This window comes from Cynoglossus semilaevis, chromosome 19 (genome assembly GCF_000523025.1).
Source record: "Cynoglossus semilaevis isolate Cse_v1.0 chromosome 19, Cse_v1.0, whole genome shotgun sequence".
Lineage (NCBI taxonomy): Eukaryota > Metazoa > Chordata > Actinopteri > Pleuronectiformes > Cynoglossidae > Cynoglossus > Cynoglossus semilaevis.
Window position 1 is genome coordinate 9,731,411 of NC_024325.1, and position 16,543 is coordinate 9,747,953.

The following is a 16,543-nucleotide window of genomic DNA, read 5'->3' on the forward strand; positions in this document are numbered from 1 at the left end:
GTGTAGCTGAAGGTGTGATGATATGAGAAGTTTATTGCCGTCTGTTTTAATGGTCTTAGTATGAGTCTCACGGTTGTTAAAGGTTGACTCTGAGCGAGAGGATTTCAACAGTGCTTCCATGATGGAGTGGTTTGGAAGGGTTGTCTTTTTGAGTTGTCATTAAGACACACCAGGAGGGCAGAACAAGTGAAAAACAGCCAAATTAACCAATTGATTTCAATGTCTTTCTGTGAAGAACACTGCTTCATTGTTCAGCAGCAGTCTGGTTTTGGCAGCCAGCAGTGAAGAAAGAGTCGACAACAGTAAGACTTCAGTATCACCCACTATTCACTCCCTCTCTGAGTCAATTTTCTGCTGTGAATCATTGAGTTCAGGAGAAAAAATACAGAAATGAGAGGGAGTGAGAACTGTTGGTACAAATCCACAGCCTGGGTGAAATCAAGGGTTTTTGTGCTTTCTTTTCACCCCAATCCCTGGAGAGACCTGTTTTTCCCTCCTTTTCCACTGGGTTGTTTTTTAAAAACATAGGAAAATTATTTTTTTATAACTTTTCTGTCACACAGATTGTTGGTAGATTTTTGTGTGCAAAGGAAAAGGGAACATTTTCCCCCCACCTTTTGCTATATTATATTTGGTATAATAATAATAATAATATTTGGTTGAAAGAAATGACTGCAGAGCTGGAGTGTCCTCAGAGGTTTAACTGGTCTTAACTTTTTTTTTTAATGAAATAAAACCAAAGCACATATTCCAATTTTATTAACTGTGGGAAAATACTTAAACCGGTCTTTTAATCTGCCATTGTTGCAGATCGCAGGTGTGCTTTGACAAAGGACGTGTACATTTAGGCAAAAAGAAAAATATTTTTATATTTATTGAAACCAAAACAAAAGAAGTGTTGGATAGGATTATTTTTAAAATCGTTTGTTGAACTTACTGAGGTGCGACGTATGCAGCGCAGCTGTATTTCACTGTGAAAACTGAACAAGTGCAGTTGTAATTAAACTCGGCTGCTCAGTTGTAAAAGGAAAATTGATGTGAGGTTAGGGTTAGATTGAGCCATTATTATTATTATTATTATTATTATTAGGGAATATTATCTTCATTATTTCTGTCATTTTATAATTACGTAATACCAGGCCAGTTAAGGGTGTGAAGTGTTCACCCTGAGGGCCCCTTCACTGACCTGTTAGGTTGTCAAATAAAGCCGTCCAGATCGCTGCTCTGCTTTTGCTCTCGGCACACTATCACCACAGCTTTCACTGCATGCCACTCTCACTCGGCCATGAATGCCACTTGTTTCCTGTTAGTGGCTCTTTGTTATCTGCCTTCCATCTTTTAGGACCCTTGACTTCTCTCTCAAAAGCTTTCGCTGCGGCTGAATACGTCTCCACAGCTGCATGTCTCACGTTTTCTTTTTCTTTTTTTCTCCGAACAGATTTTTAAAAAATATTTATTTATTTACTTTTGTCACTGTTTGAAAGGCCTGTCATTTTGCTGCATGTCTCTGGGCTCTTGTGCCCGGCATGTATTTGTGTCGGTGCCAGTGCCTGCGGTCGTCTCTTTAATCTGGCTACATGTGGTACTACATGCTAAATTCCTGGAGCATATTTTCAACTGCATTCAAACATTTTCAGCATTCTTCTGTATGAGGTGGAGATTATTTAGCTGTCAGATCAGGCAGGCATTAAAGTCAAAGAAGCTCAGTCAATTAAACAGCACTCTAAATTAATTATTTAATTATGGAGACAAGAACTTTGGGTATGCTCTAGCATTCTTTGTGAAAAGGAGACTCTCACCACACGCACTTATATTTAAGAGGCACCAGGTTTTATAGGCTCTCAGACTCCAAATGGCTCGGTGGTCTGGGGGATTACATCATACGGGTCACATGCATTGGTCGAGAATATTTTCCATTTCAGGACATAGCCTGCCACTTTGTGCGAAGCTTGTATGTTGTGCCTGTGTGAATAGATGTTTCTCCAACTACATGAAGGTGCAGCTCTAGTTCATGTATCAATTAGGACTGACTAAGGATTTAAAGGTGTGGCTGTTAATCATGACTAATTACGATTAATTGTTATCATAAAAAATCTTTATGATAAATAAAACATTTTTTTGTCATCAATGTTACCCAACATTCCTATGTATTTATATATGTGCACATTGATATGATGTACAATTGTTAATTTAACTTACCTTTTACAACTTAATCTCTCTAAAAACCGAGCAAAAATTGCTAAAAATATTTTTTTTCAAATTGCATGTCTTTTTTATGAAAGTGAGTTAATTCAGCCTTCTTTTTGAAATAAATCTTTGAGCCACGGGCTTAGAAACTACTATTAAAACATGGCTCCTGGAGCACGAGCAGTTCAAGCAGCTGAACTGAAAAGTGAGTCTCAGTCATAGTTTTTAATTTTAGACATTGAGACAATTCCATCCTTTCACTTAAGAAAATAAAAATAAAACACTTCAAGCAGCTGGGTGTTTTGACAGACATTAAGGGAACATAACACTCTGTGTGAGGGCTGGTCCAGGGTCACGGTGATGCCGTGTTGTCATGGCCCACTAAGGCACAGGGTTCACTGGTTGACAGGCGAGGGACGGTAGTCCCCTGTCGAGGAGAGAGAGTTCCTGGTTCCTGGTTACATGAACGCTGGTTTCTGTGGTTCCATCAGGCAGCAGGTTATCACGCCTGCCTTAAAGAAGGTCCTGGGTTTGAGCCCCAGAGGAAACCACACACCTGATGGTGCCTCCCTGTGAGCTGCAACCACCCTACTTAATGGCACCGACTGTTGCAAGGACTGGGATAAATACGTGACTAATGTTTTTTTTATTATTATTAATATTATTTTACCTTTGGAGAACACAGTGATACTTGACACTTCACCTCATAGATACTGCTATTTATTATTGATTTATTCATTCATTCTCAGTCCTGGAGGGAAACTGTCTGCGTTAAACTCATCTGTGAAAACCACTCAGTGATTAACAGCAGTGAGCCCCCGGGACCAGGGAAAGATTTGTGCTTGGATTTGAACCAGCAATACTTTGATTACATGGCTGGCTCTTTAATCACATGGCCACAAGCTGTTTGTAAATTCCATGGCTACATTTTTGTTATGTATAAAATTTGAATTGGTCATTTGTTTAGTTTTATTTTATATTTACAGAGCATGTCCAGATAATGACAGCGTTGATTGAGTTATCAGTTGCTAACAGCCAAACCAAACAAGTCATTCCAACCAAGGTTAAATGCACGTAGACCTACTTAAAGTCTGGATCCAATAAAAGCCCTGGTCCAGACACTAAACAGTTCTTAACATGTTCGAGTCTCTGGTTCATTTGCCTTTACATCTGTCAGCAATCAGATGCAATTATTTAAGTCAACAAGGGCAGCTTCAAAGACACAAGTCCATCCCACAATGCCGCCGCCTCGGCTGGGACCATTTTCAGCACGACATCATTTCCCCGGCTGTTATTCATCCTCATTTGATCAGGTCTGCCTGCACTTTATCTTGTTTCACAGTATGATTTACTTATTCAGGCTGTCACCACGTGGCCAGCGATGCATGTTATGTTGGTGGTGTTTGCTTTACACTTAAACCCGTTCTTATTCACTTATTCATTCGTCTGAACACAACAAATGAGCTGCCAGTTGATGTCTGTGCACGGAATGGACTGTTTCACAAAAACCCCTCACAGTTTAATGCAACGCAGCGCTGGAAAAAAACCAAACAAACAAACTCTGTTGAATTGCTCCTCTAGATGCCCATTAAAGGGCCACTCTGTCTGCGGTGCCTTCTCTGTGATTAGCATGAAAAAAGCCAGGCTGACAGGCTCTATCTCCGCGCTCATGTTTATTTAATCAGTGTAAATGTTGTGGTTTCTCGTGGCTCGTGCTGAATATGTTTGTTTTTCAATGAGACTGTTCTCCACCGGCATCTCTGTAGAAAACCTGATTTGCCTCGTGTTAGGACACACACTACAAACACACGCACACAAACAAAGAGGTACTTTCATGTGTGCTGTGTCACAGACGCAGATGAATCAAAACGTTGGTTTTGATCTAAATGTAGGGACAGTATTTCTAAAGCAAATGTATCCAACGAATCAATACGATAATGAAGTCAATAAAAAAAGTATACTTGTACGGCGCAATGTATCATAGTAATATGACCAGTAATAGTATTATTACATGGCTGTTTAGCTCAAGTCGTGTGATAAGACACCTGGTCTGTGAGATCAGCCATCACTGCAGCTCCCACAGGTCTGTCCGCTCTCTGAGAAAAAAAAAATAAAATTGGTTGGACAGCCACAGGCAGGAAGTCAGAAAGTCGTGCACAGGATATTCCTCTGACTGTTTTCATGCACCAAGCTGAGTAAAGTGGATGACTTTTCTTTGCTATTATGAGATTAATGGCAGAAAATTGGTCGGGTATCTTTTCTTCTCGAGGAGTACTTTTCACCCTTTTTGTGTGTGTGTACTTGCATTGGTGTGTTTGTGTCTGTGTGTGCTTACACGTGTACGCTAGGCTTCACCGAAAACCTTTACTTATTTTTTTTTACTAAGGTGCAAATTGTGAAAACTTTTACTTCCACACCAAAAAATGCCTGACAGCAGTGAAAGCTCGAGCACTGGTGTGTGCGTGGAGCTCCTTCAGGAAGCTGAGTTTGGAAATAAAACTTTAGGAAAAAGTAGGAACTCAAAATTAGTTGAGGTAATATATTATATATAATGTAAACGTTAAAGTATTCGTTTGTTTTAACTATCTACACCTTAGTGGCCGTTTTGGAACACGGGCCGTATGTTTGGCACCCCTGACCTACACTCTCACTTCTGGGAAAATCCTGTGCTGTGCACCGGGGTTTATGTAGAGCTGTGACTGTGACACCTCAGATGCACTCTCCCAGGAGACCGTGACATTCTCGCCATTAGCTCTTCCTAACTGACAGTCTTTCCTTTTTGCAGCCGAGATCTTTTGGGTTTTTTTTTTGCAGTGTGTTACTTTGCAGGCTGGAGTATTTGCTTGGGTTCCAACTCCATTTGCTGCAGCAATTGTTTAAAAATGTGTTTGGACTAAACAGTGATTCAGTAGTCCGTCATTAGTCAACGCTGCACTGGTTGGTGTCTGTCTCCAGAACTCTGTGAAAACAGTGTTACTACATTTGACATTGAAATTCTTTAACTTAGTGTTCAACAGCAGCCTTGAAAAACACCAATACATACAGTTACCCTGTCATCACTCATACCCCTCACTGTATACAGAGGTATTTTCCTTTATTCCTATTTTCTAAAAAAGCCTTCACTGTTTAAAGGATGTGAAGAATTAGAGACACAATATTTTTTTCTGCTTCTGGTCGTGATCTCTGTGAGTACTTTTAATCAGTAAGACATTTACAAAAAAGTCCAAGAATTTGTTACAAACTATTTACATTTATTTTACCACCTCTGTTCATAAAGTATTCCTAATGTACAAAACACAAACTTGAATTTATTTTTTAATCTTTGAAAATAATCATGTTAACTAGAGTTAATTGCAGAGATCAAGCAATTAATTGGTTAATCACATTTTTTTAATATGGAGTGTAAGTTGCAAGATAATTAAAAATATTAATGAATTACTATTGATTCCATCATTTATGTACAGTTTGTCTGTAAATAGTTTCCAAGAAAAAAAACCCCTTTGGAATAACAAAGGTACTTTCTCAGCGACTGCTACACGTTTGCATCATCCTCAACAGGATGCAAATATCCAGTTGTTTTCAGTGACTGTTTGATTTCATCATAACCACGGCTGCTGCAGGGTTTCGCCCGGCAGTCTCCAACACTCGCCACTTAGAGCTTGTTCGGCTGGAAATCTCAGGTTGAGGGCTCTCTGAAGAATGACAGTTTACTGCTCAACTTAAATAAGTACTTCAAACTAATAAGAACTGCTCCGCTGGAGTAGTCCACAAGGGGGGGATTACGTGGCCCTTTTTGGCATTCATTAGATTGCCAATCATTGTTTACTTTGTTCCTAGGAAAGTGCGTGTGTGTGGAAAGAGCCTAATGCAGTGTTATTGTTATTGTGGGGGACAATCAAACTTCTTGTTTGATCGATTATCCTCAGCGTCTTTGTCCGTCTCTTTTCATCTAGCAGCGTCCGTTTGTTGCTCGTTTTATCCGCTAACTCACCTTTAAGTAGGAGATTGAATTAAACTGTGTCAGTAATTCACATTGATCAGACTCTGATCAGCCTTTCATTAATGTGCGGCTCAAATGTCATCAGGCTGCGGTGACGTGGATCACTGTCCTCTGAAAAAGCAGCCACGCTCCAACAGCTACTTTACAGCTGTATCCAGAAGCTGCTCCTTTATGACTCCGTCGGTAATAAATGACTCACACTTGAAACAAAACACGTTTTCAACATCTTTGTATTTTGGCATTGAGGGTGTTGTTATTTTAAAATGCCCGATCGTACGTGCAGAACCAGAAAGGCAGCCGTCCAAAGAGCCAAGTGGGATAAACTGGATGGAATAAAGTTATATTACACAGAAATAAAACATTTATAGGCTACAGTCATGTGTACAACTCAGCCAAAATCAAGACAAAATAAATCAGGGATGTCAGCGACGGGGGGTCGATGGGCATTAGTGCCACTCCAATCAGCGACGGTTGGCCAGTGTTTTTACTTTATACTGAAGAAAAATTCCGGATACTGAGAACAAAACTGTTTAGTTAAAATAAAACATATTCCATTCCGTAACCTGGATGCCGTCATTTTGTTTCTCATAATGAAATCATCAGCTGATTACCTACTGTCCCTTCCATTTATCATCTTTATGGACTGACTCATTTCAGATTATTGTTGTAAGTCTGCATCCATTCTTGGCCAGCTACACTTTCCATTCTTTCATTTGCTCTCTTCCTCACTGTGAATGTGGAAGCACAGACTTTATTGTCAGCTTTTTCCAGTTTCTGCTATCGATGAATTGTTAATGAGCAGCTTCAGGATGAAATGCCATGGAGCACTTGTGCTGCATTAGTCCATGGACGTGTGCATTCCAAAACAAAAATCCATTGCCTGTAGGTGAAGACTGTTGGTATAAGACCTGAAACTTCCGCCTGCCCATCGGTCAGCGAGTGTTATTCGTTTTCCTTTTGCAGGTCAGTGTCTCGTTGCCCCTGTGGGTGGTTTATGTTAGAAGGTCAACGGTGTCGGCTGTTTGGAGGTATTTTAACATCAGGAGTGAAGACAGGAGCACTAACTGGGAGATTTGTTCTTCTACCATATGAGCGATTTCATAAAACACCAGTGGACGGACCTTTGTGCATGATAAGTCTCTTTCCAGTTAACAGTGCAGTGGACGGACGAGGCGCTTACTCTGCACCAAGTCACGCTTTTGAGACGTATTTACCCAACACTGTATGATTTACTGTATTGTAACATATGGTTACATATATAACTATATGTTGTTTACTAACTATAACTATATGAACCCTGGTAATGTAGAGGATGCAATCGCTGCTCGCCTGAGTCATCAGTGGCTTTCAGCCATTTGACATTAATTAACAGTTAGCACAGATGAGCCTGTTGTTGCGAATATAAAGTTGAAAGTGTATGTTGCATTTTACTGTGTTTTCCAGTGTGTGTGACAGAGGCCCGTTTTGCATGGATGCGATCTGTGATGGGAAATCCCTGCTCTATAGCATCTGTCAGCTGCACTCGTTATAAGACAGGGGAAACACTATAATGTGCTTTTTAATGTGACTTTTAATATCAAAAATAGAAGAATACTGCAGGCTCCCTCTGAGATGATAAATAACAATGTGTCGGCCGCGTCGGAGCGTCCTCACTTATTCTTTGCTCTGACAAAGTATGTCATGTTGATTATTTGCTTTGGATGAGGGCAGGCGACGAAGGCCAATGAGATTAGATGATGTATGACTGAAGCCTCTGATTATTGTTTTTCAGTGTGGTCCTTCAGTGGTGAGTTTCTTAGTGCTGGGTTTTCTGTGGATCCTGTTCTCAGCAGTAACTTATGATGAGCTGCTTTGATATTATTTCAGTCACAAACTTGAAGCCACCACGATATTTTCAATAGGCTGTGGAATCGATTCACATCCAAGACCTTTTTTTTTGCTCACTGTAGCCTAGGCCCTGTCAAACAATACAACATAATCCCCATAATCCCACCTCCCCTCCTTGACGAGTGTTTGGACTGAGTGTGGTGAACTAGTTTTTTGTTTTTTTTTCCACATTTTTTTTATTTCATCCCAAACCATTGGGATTAGATTGACTGAAAAATGATTTATTTTGGGACATTAAGACACACTATTAAACCCAAATTCTAAGCTAATGAAATTAATTTTCTAGAACAAATGGCGTCCAGTGAATTAGATAATAAAATTACACAATAGTTGCTCCTTAAATAAGTCAGTAATAAGGGTTACCATGCTTGGTGAACACTCCCTGTCACAGCATTATTTATATGTAAGTAGTTGCCTATAAATTACAAGAAGAGTCTTTATTGTAAAGACATTTTTATTTAATATCAAAAAAGGAAATTTTAATCCTACTTTTTTATTTCTAGAAACTAATTAATTTTTTAATTATTTAGTTTTAAACTATTTTTAATTAAGTTTCTGCATTTAGTATTTCTGACACTATCTTCAATCTTTATTATTATTTTTTATATTTTGGTCTATTGCAGTTTTTTCTCCACTCAAACATGCAAATTACGGACCAGGTTAACTGGACGCTAAAGATAAAAATGTGAGTGAGAAAAGTCGTTTGTAAGTTAACTGTCCAGACTGAACTGCCTCCTCCCCTAAAGGCTGCTGGGATTGCCTCTTGGTCCCATCATGACCTTGACAATAAGTAATTGGTAGTGATGAGGGATGGATGGATATTCCGAGAGAAAATCCCAGAAGCCCACTTTTACCATCTCATGAACAGCAGTACGATTTCAAGCAGAGTTTTGTCAAACTAACAGCGCGTTGTCGTATAAATGTCTTTTGATTCTTACACGAGTCTCCTTCCTGTGCTCCTTATAGAAGAACTCAACCCTGAAGCCACGTGACTGCAGTGAGAACCAGGCAGGGCCTCTCCACAAGAAGAAGCATGTCAGAGTGCCCAACGGCCTGAGTCTGGAGAACTACAGGAACAATCACCACCACCAGTCGTCTGACCAGGAGAACAATCCCCGCCTGGCGCACAAACAAGGCAAGAGGAAGAAGAAACGCCGGAACAAGAAGCACTCAGCGGTGAGTTTGAAATATTTTGTCAATTCACTGCAAAGGTATAGAAATTATATATATTTTTTTAAAATTTATTTTGACAAAATAGAACCGTCTGAAGGTGTTTCAATCAGTCACTTTTTTAAGTTTGCCATTAAATACTGCGCTGGATAGTATTTTTTATTTCTGTTAATGTAATGTAAATTATTTCATGGTTTTTATCAAAACTTGGATTTCTACGCTCAGTTCAAAGATTCAGTCATTTGATCAGTTTTTGAGAGATTTGCCAAACAGTCAGTGTTGATGTCGATCCCAACGTAGTCTGAAAAACAGATGGCTCACAGATGAGCTCAAGTGCAGTCAAAACACATAGAGGAGACTGTGATGTAATGTGTTTGAAATACGATGTATTCATCTTCCCTGCTCTTTCACTTGCCGGGGTTGTGGGTTCGAGACACTGGAACTCACAGTAAATTAATGTCAAAACACCGGCGTGGGTGTGGAATACGGCTTCAAGGTTAGACAAGTGTACATCAACATATGCCTGCGTACATTTTTGTTTGCACCAAGGTCATAAATGAATATTTATGCTACACCGACGAAGCTGTGAATCTCTGCCAGCCAGGACGGCGTGGAGCAGCACTACCTACTGTTTATACAAACAGGAACACAGCAGTGAGTCCAGGTCTTGCTTTGCTTCTCCTTCGCAGAGAGTCGGTCGTGTTGTGCTGCATATTTAAGGGCACATTTGTAGGGTCACAGCGGGACAAGCAGACAGGAGTGAAATGCCAGTGAATGCAAACAACACTTACCAGTGTGGGGTTGACGACGGAGCCGTCGTAGTCTGACTTGATTCTCCTTTGACCTCTGCTGTGTTAAGCAGAGTATCGCTTATTGTCGCTGTTTTCCTCTAGCCATTAGATATACTGACCAATATCACAGCTGCTTCCACAGACCTGGCCCCAGTGCATAGGATGTATAGCTGCTGTGTAAACGCTGCGTGCAGAAGCAGCCGACCTCTGTCATGAGGGTCAGTGTTGCTGTCCCTGCACAGACTAATGGACAGATGGTGCTGCCTGCCAGTTTCAAGGTTATCTGGCACTGCTGTGTCAGCTGTACACACTGTGCAAAAATGTACTGTTGTGGCATGTCCTGCATGGGCTGGTCGGTCTATTAATAATTCCTTCACCTTTTGCATCCGCAGCATCAAAAACACTGACATGTTTTCTTATGGTCCAGTCATGAAGTGTCCACGCTTCATTGGCTTCGGCGCTACAAGTCAGACGACCAGGCTAAAATACAACAGCTACATTCAATATATATATATATATATATATATATATATATATACTGTATATACTTATATATACACACACGCATCATCTACTAGTGTTCTTTGCAACCTACTGTTAGATCACAATCCATTCAGTACCCCTGGTGTCGTCAAGCTCTGTGTTGTCATTTGTAATATTACTTCAACTATTACAACTTGAAAAACACAAATTCACTACACATGTCAAGTAACCCTATCCACACAGATGTATTTCCCACGTTTTGACTCACAGGCTCCTCTTTTCTCTATTACTGTCCTGTATTTCTTTGTTGTTGCTATGCACTGCTGCTCCAACATTTGACCATGGCAACCAAATAACACCGAACAGTGTTTTGCGGGAAACACAATGATCACATTTAGTAGTGCAGAGTTGACTGTAGCGTAAAAATCCCAAATGTGACAGCAGTCATCGATTAATAAGCAGCGAACAGATAAGAACATTTCAAGAAAGTTTCCAGAAAATCTTTTGTCTTCTCTGTGGCGTGTCCTGTGGGGGAGCCCTACGCCTTATGATGAATGCAGGGAGGGAACCACACAATGTTAAAGAAGGATCTGATAAACACCTCAGCGCAGTATCTGATTAAAGCCCTTCTCCTGCTGCACAACACATCCCCCAAACTGTGACGCTTCCTCCTGTATCTTTGACTAACTGGTTTTGAGTTCCTTCCAGTGTGGCAGGTAGTTCTCCTCTGTCAATAAGACCTGCTTCAACACCGAGGTTGATTCGCTTTGGTCACTGCAGTTCAGAAGCTCCTCAGTGATGAGACACTGTTTGACCTTTTGACCATTGGTCTTTGGAGGACGACCAGCCTTCATGTGGAATTTGGCTGAGGTTGTGATGATGTAATATATATTCCATAAACCTTCATCTCATGCTATATATAGTATTTGTTAATATACAGTATGTGACTCATGTAATACTCCTGTATAATATATAAGATTTATTTTGGTACGTTATAACACACTAATAAACCTAAATTCTAAGGCAATGATATTAATTTTCTAGAACAAATGGCATCCAGCGAATAAGAAATACAATTTCACAATAGTTTGTACTTAAATAAGTCCTATATTCTTATATATATTAATACTCCATATATATAGGAACAACACATGGCAAAACTCACACATCAGATGTAACAGTCTTTTGGAAACACAATTCTGGGTCAGATCTCTCAGAGTTTTAGCCTCCGTCTCCTCGTGTGTGCAGTCTACGGCCCGCTCTCCTGTTGAGGCTCTATTCCGTTCACTGATGTCGAAGTGGTGACCTCTGCCGTGCGCGTTGCTTTGTACAGTAGCTCTGCTGAACAGAGGGACGTGCTGCGAGGCCCATCTGCTGAGCTGTGAGACAAGGAGTGGACTGTGACAAGTAAGAAGGGCTCAGGTCTGCCCACCCTAACCTAGATCGGTGTCCAACCACCTGTCCATTTGTCTACTTCTCCGTCTGGCACGCTGGCTGACTTTCTCATACCAGCGTCTACTTCTTAGAGTGCTCTGATTTTTAACCTTGAATCATTTGCAAATGGGATAAATGAGGTGGTTTGGAATGAGGGTGAAAATGATATGTTCTTGAAATATTTCACTGCAGTTTGGTTGTTGATTCATGTAAACAGGGACATTATAAGAGCACGTGTTGGTCAGGCATTTCCAAAGGTCAGTGTTTTTGATTGACCCTTACGTCCTGTCTATTGCTTTATGGGGGTTATAAACAGTTTTATGAGCTCTAGTTAAAATGTGATCATTCTAAGCCTTGAAAATCATTTCTTTGTTTTGATAGACACACCTGTCCAGTTTGTCTTCTGACTCTCTGAACAATTAAACAGTAAAGCTATTTTATTATTAAAGTATTTGAATGTGATCCTAACATTAAATGTTCTTTAGTCTGTGGATGTATTGCAGACATTGATTTTTACATCTGTTCATGGTTTATTGATGATTATGAAGTGGATCACATTTTCTAGATATTTGAATCTAATGATTGAACTTAAGTTCAGGTCTGTTATAGGATTATAGATATTAGGCTTTGGCATTTGAGGTAAAAGACTTTTCAGGTTTTCATTCTGAGAATTTTTTTCATCCCCCTTTTTTTAAAACCAAATCTTAGGGTTAAACAAACTAAGGAATCCTTTAGTCCAGCTCCCAACTGCTGCTGTTATCAGTCAGGCTTTGACCTTTGTAAAAAAAAAAGAGAGTTAAGGTTTTTGTCAGGGAATAATTGGTATTGAGACTGCTGAGTTGTGTCCACCCCTGAGGTTTGAAGACTCTAACCAGACAGTCAGTCAACCTCAGGCTTCGCTTCGTGGCCTCTGGCTCTGTGTATTATCTTATTGGGTACATCCTTACTTCACCTGCCCCAGTGGAAAACCCTGGCTGAGATCTGCCACAGGCCACACTATTAGTTATCATCACTCTCCTGGAGACTGAATTCTGAGGATAACCTGCTAATGGTCACATGGAACAAGATCAAGCTAAACGCATGGATGGCATGTTTCCTGGCCTTCTAATAGAGAGAGGGAGAGAGAGAGAGAGAGTGAGTGTGTGTTTGGGTGTGCGTGTGTAAGCTGCATGCGTGCGTGAGTAAATATTTGGATTGAAGCCCTGATTATATTGGAAGGAGGCCAAAGTTGTACACGTTCTAATCTGCCCTGAAATGTAATATAATGTTCAGCTGCTTCTCGTCGGTGGGTCACCTTATTAAGCGTGTCCGCTAATCCAATAAGAGATTTAAAGAAAAGCAATGTCCTGATTGTCAGATAAAATGCTAAATCCATTCTGGTGCTTGCTGTGGGAGTGATAATCGTCACTCACTGTGGTGCTCCGTGCCACCGGATCAAATCAAATCCAATTGCGATGCCTGGCTTTGCAGTTTTTCTGCCTTGGTTTCATAGTCTTACGGGGACTTTTGTCACTGTTTTATTTTAAATCAGTTTTTAACAGCACTTTAGATTTTATTATAGGTCATGTATATTTAAAAAATTGTAACGCTGCAAAAAAACAAACATGTTGTGTCTGCGTGAACCCCCAGTGGAGTGTCGACATCATTAACTCTTACTCAGCCTCAGCCGTTCTCACCCACTCAGTGGAATTGATAATCCGTCTGCTCTGTGCGGTTACACAACAGTTTATTTTGTTTTCAGATGCCGTTTGACAAGTTCAGGGGAATATTTATTTTCAAACAGTTCTGTTCCACTCTCTTCTGTTGATTAAGAAACCTTTCCTTTTCAAGTGTCTCCTGTGTGCGGGGGAGGACAGGAGGAGGCCGCTGTGACGGACTACCACTGGAATAACTGTTAAAAGTTTTTGCACTTCACTCACTTTGGTGGTGATAAAATGAAATCCAAGGCAGACGGCGACTCTTTACGGTACTTACTGCCCAAAGCTGGAGCTACATTTCACTCTGTGACAACCCTCAGTTAATTTAGTAAAAATGAAGTGGCTGCACTTTGAGCTGCAGCGTCTCTGTCTCTGAGCCGGTCGCTCGGCTGTTTAAAAAGCTTTTATTGCGTCGGCAAAGACCACGTCAACTGACAACTCCACACACTGTTACGTTTAATCTTCTGTCCAGATTTACTGGACGTACTTCGTTGTTGTAGTTCACTAGACACACAGTGTTGTGTAATTTCCCTTAAAACGAGTTTAGAGAATTCTAACTCCAGTAGAACAAGTCCCGATCTGGACCGGCAGCAAAGCACTGAAGACCACGTGAATTGATTTCTCCCTGTTCATACAGATCCACACTTTCAGCCCAAACTCAGCGTTTGGTGCAGCCATTTGTGTATGCATGAGTCACCGTTTTCTTTTACAGCAGCCTTTACAGCGGCAGTATAGGATAACAGCACAGGCAGTTAACTTTAACAGCCAAAGTCTTGCTAGAATCAACTCACAATCAACTGTAAATGAACTCTCGTATAAAGAGAGACAGCTGACAGAAGCTCACAGAAGCAGAAAAGTGTGACTTGTCACTTCACAGTCTGTGGCGATGTTGAAAGACAGCGAACCTCTGTAAACCGCCATTTAATCAGATCCTTGATGACTTTTCTTTGCAGTGTGCAAAAATCATTATTTGTGGAAACAATGACAGAGTACAAGCCTCACTGCAGTGGGAGTTGTATTCAGATCAAATTTTATGAACAAAAGCTGCAGCTTTGTTCCATGAACTACTTTATGTTAAGTGTTAAAGCTCTGCTCTCTTTGTTTTTGTTCATGCTCTTAAAATACCTTGTGGCCACACTGCTAACTGGAAAAATCATTTTTGTCTTAACCACAGTATTTTCATATACGATTTCTATGTACTACAGTGTCAAGGGGATATTGGATACTGTGGTCACCAACACCACTGTGTATGTGTATACGTGTGTGTATATATACATACATGTACTGTATATATGTGTGTGTGTATATATACTGTATATATATATACATATATATATACATACATATATATGGAAATGTGGAATCCATGACAGCGTCACCGTACAGCCAGTGAAAACGTTTTTAATTTAATAAACAGCACCAGTAGCCATCATTAAAGCTGCCTCAAGGTTTGAAAATGATATCAGCCCACGTGGTCCTACCCAGATAGTGATATTTGGTAATGTTATGTGTATTTTACAGGTAAGATAGGCCGTGAATGATACACTAAAGTAATCAGGTCAGCTGTTATTTGGTCCTTAATAATTAATAATTAATATTCAGTGGACTGCGTGTACATTCTGCTGATGCTCTCTTCTTTAATGAGCACATTTTGTCAAGCTGATCTAGCATTTGCTTTTGTGTGTACCTACAAACCAGAGGTAAAGTTTACTAATTGTCTTATTTCCCAGGAGGACATAGTAACAGCAGTGACTTTATCATGTTTATCTCAAGTACTCTTGGTTTGTTAGAAAATAATGACGATTAAAAAGGAAGCTACGTAAAACTAGCGTAAAGTTTTCCCACTTATTTGTCCAGTTTTAATGGTTTCTAAACTGTATGTCATTGTGATGCCCTTTTAAAGTTACCAAAGAACATTTGTTCTTATAGTTATTTTATTTTTGTTTTTAATCTGAAACATTTTTCTTTGCTGATAAAGAAAAAAGCAGAATGTATCTTTTAGTCCATATATCCACACCAGAGTTTATAGTTTTTCACCTTCTGAGTCCCTTTGTAAATACTGCAAATGAAGTACTGGTAATTTTTAAGTATTCAATTATAAATAAAGTATGTGGCGTATAATGAAGTAATAACAGAGGCTGCTACTCAGACGGTGTCTGTGTCGCTGGACAGATAAAGACACTCTGATTGTTGTATAATTACTGATCATCCAGCTAATTGTCTGTAATGTCATCCTTCCTTTATACTGTGAATCAAACAGTGCACGCCGAAGACCACTGGCACTTTGGGAAATGCTCTAACCTCTGTCATTTGAACGCTATTGATTTTGATCTTTTCTTGCAGTAGCTCTGCAGAGTAAGGTGTGGAGTATAAAGTTTAGCTTTTTCTTTGAAGCCAATTCTTTCACAGAATTCGGAAACCCACATTTAGCAGGCGTAAAAACAAAGGCTGTTTTTATAATTATTTTTATTTTATTTTTTTTTACAATTTTTTGAAATTTCAAAGGGAAAGTAATTAACTTGCTCTAAGTAAACACCACTGCTTACTTAACTGAATTAGCAAATTAAAAAAAATGTAATTCAAATCTTTCAGTCACTGTACTTTATGGTCATATCAGGTAGCTAAAGGCAGTGTTTTCCAACCATGGGCTTGCAACCCACATGAGGTCACTTGAAATGTCTAGTACAGTAATTGATTAAAAAAATACTAATAAAACACTGTTAAGACCAGCTCACCTGGCTGTATGTGTGACCAGGGAAACAAGTGTGATTATGTGCTGTGCTGTTGAATAGTAGCTTGATTGCAGTTTTCATTAATCAGTATCCAGTTTCCAGTCCTGACTACATCTACGTCTTCAGGGACAGAAAGATGTATCCTGACTAAGCGTGCTCTCT

At 39.9% G+C, this 16,543-nt stretch overlaps 1 protein-coding gene across 9 annotated transcripts in view; it reads left to right on the top strand.

Moving 5' to 3' along the window:
* auts2a (activator of transcription and developmental regulator AUTS2 a) overlaps positions 1 to 16,543 on the top strand; it is a 224,219-nt gene that overhangs the window by 31,771 nt on the left and 175,905 nt on the right. For all 9 annotated transcript variants that reach the window (XR_003052957.1, XM_025065800.1, XM_025065801.1 and 6 more), the window contains one exon: positions 9,041 to 9,250. Coding sequence is in view for 8 of the 9 variants with exons in the window: in XM_025065800.1 (XP_024921568.1) it covers positions 9,041 to 9,250 (210 nt within the window). In the remaining variant the exon portion in view is untranslated. The remainder of the gene's footprint in view (positions 1 to 9,040; positions 9,251 to 16,543) is intronic.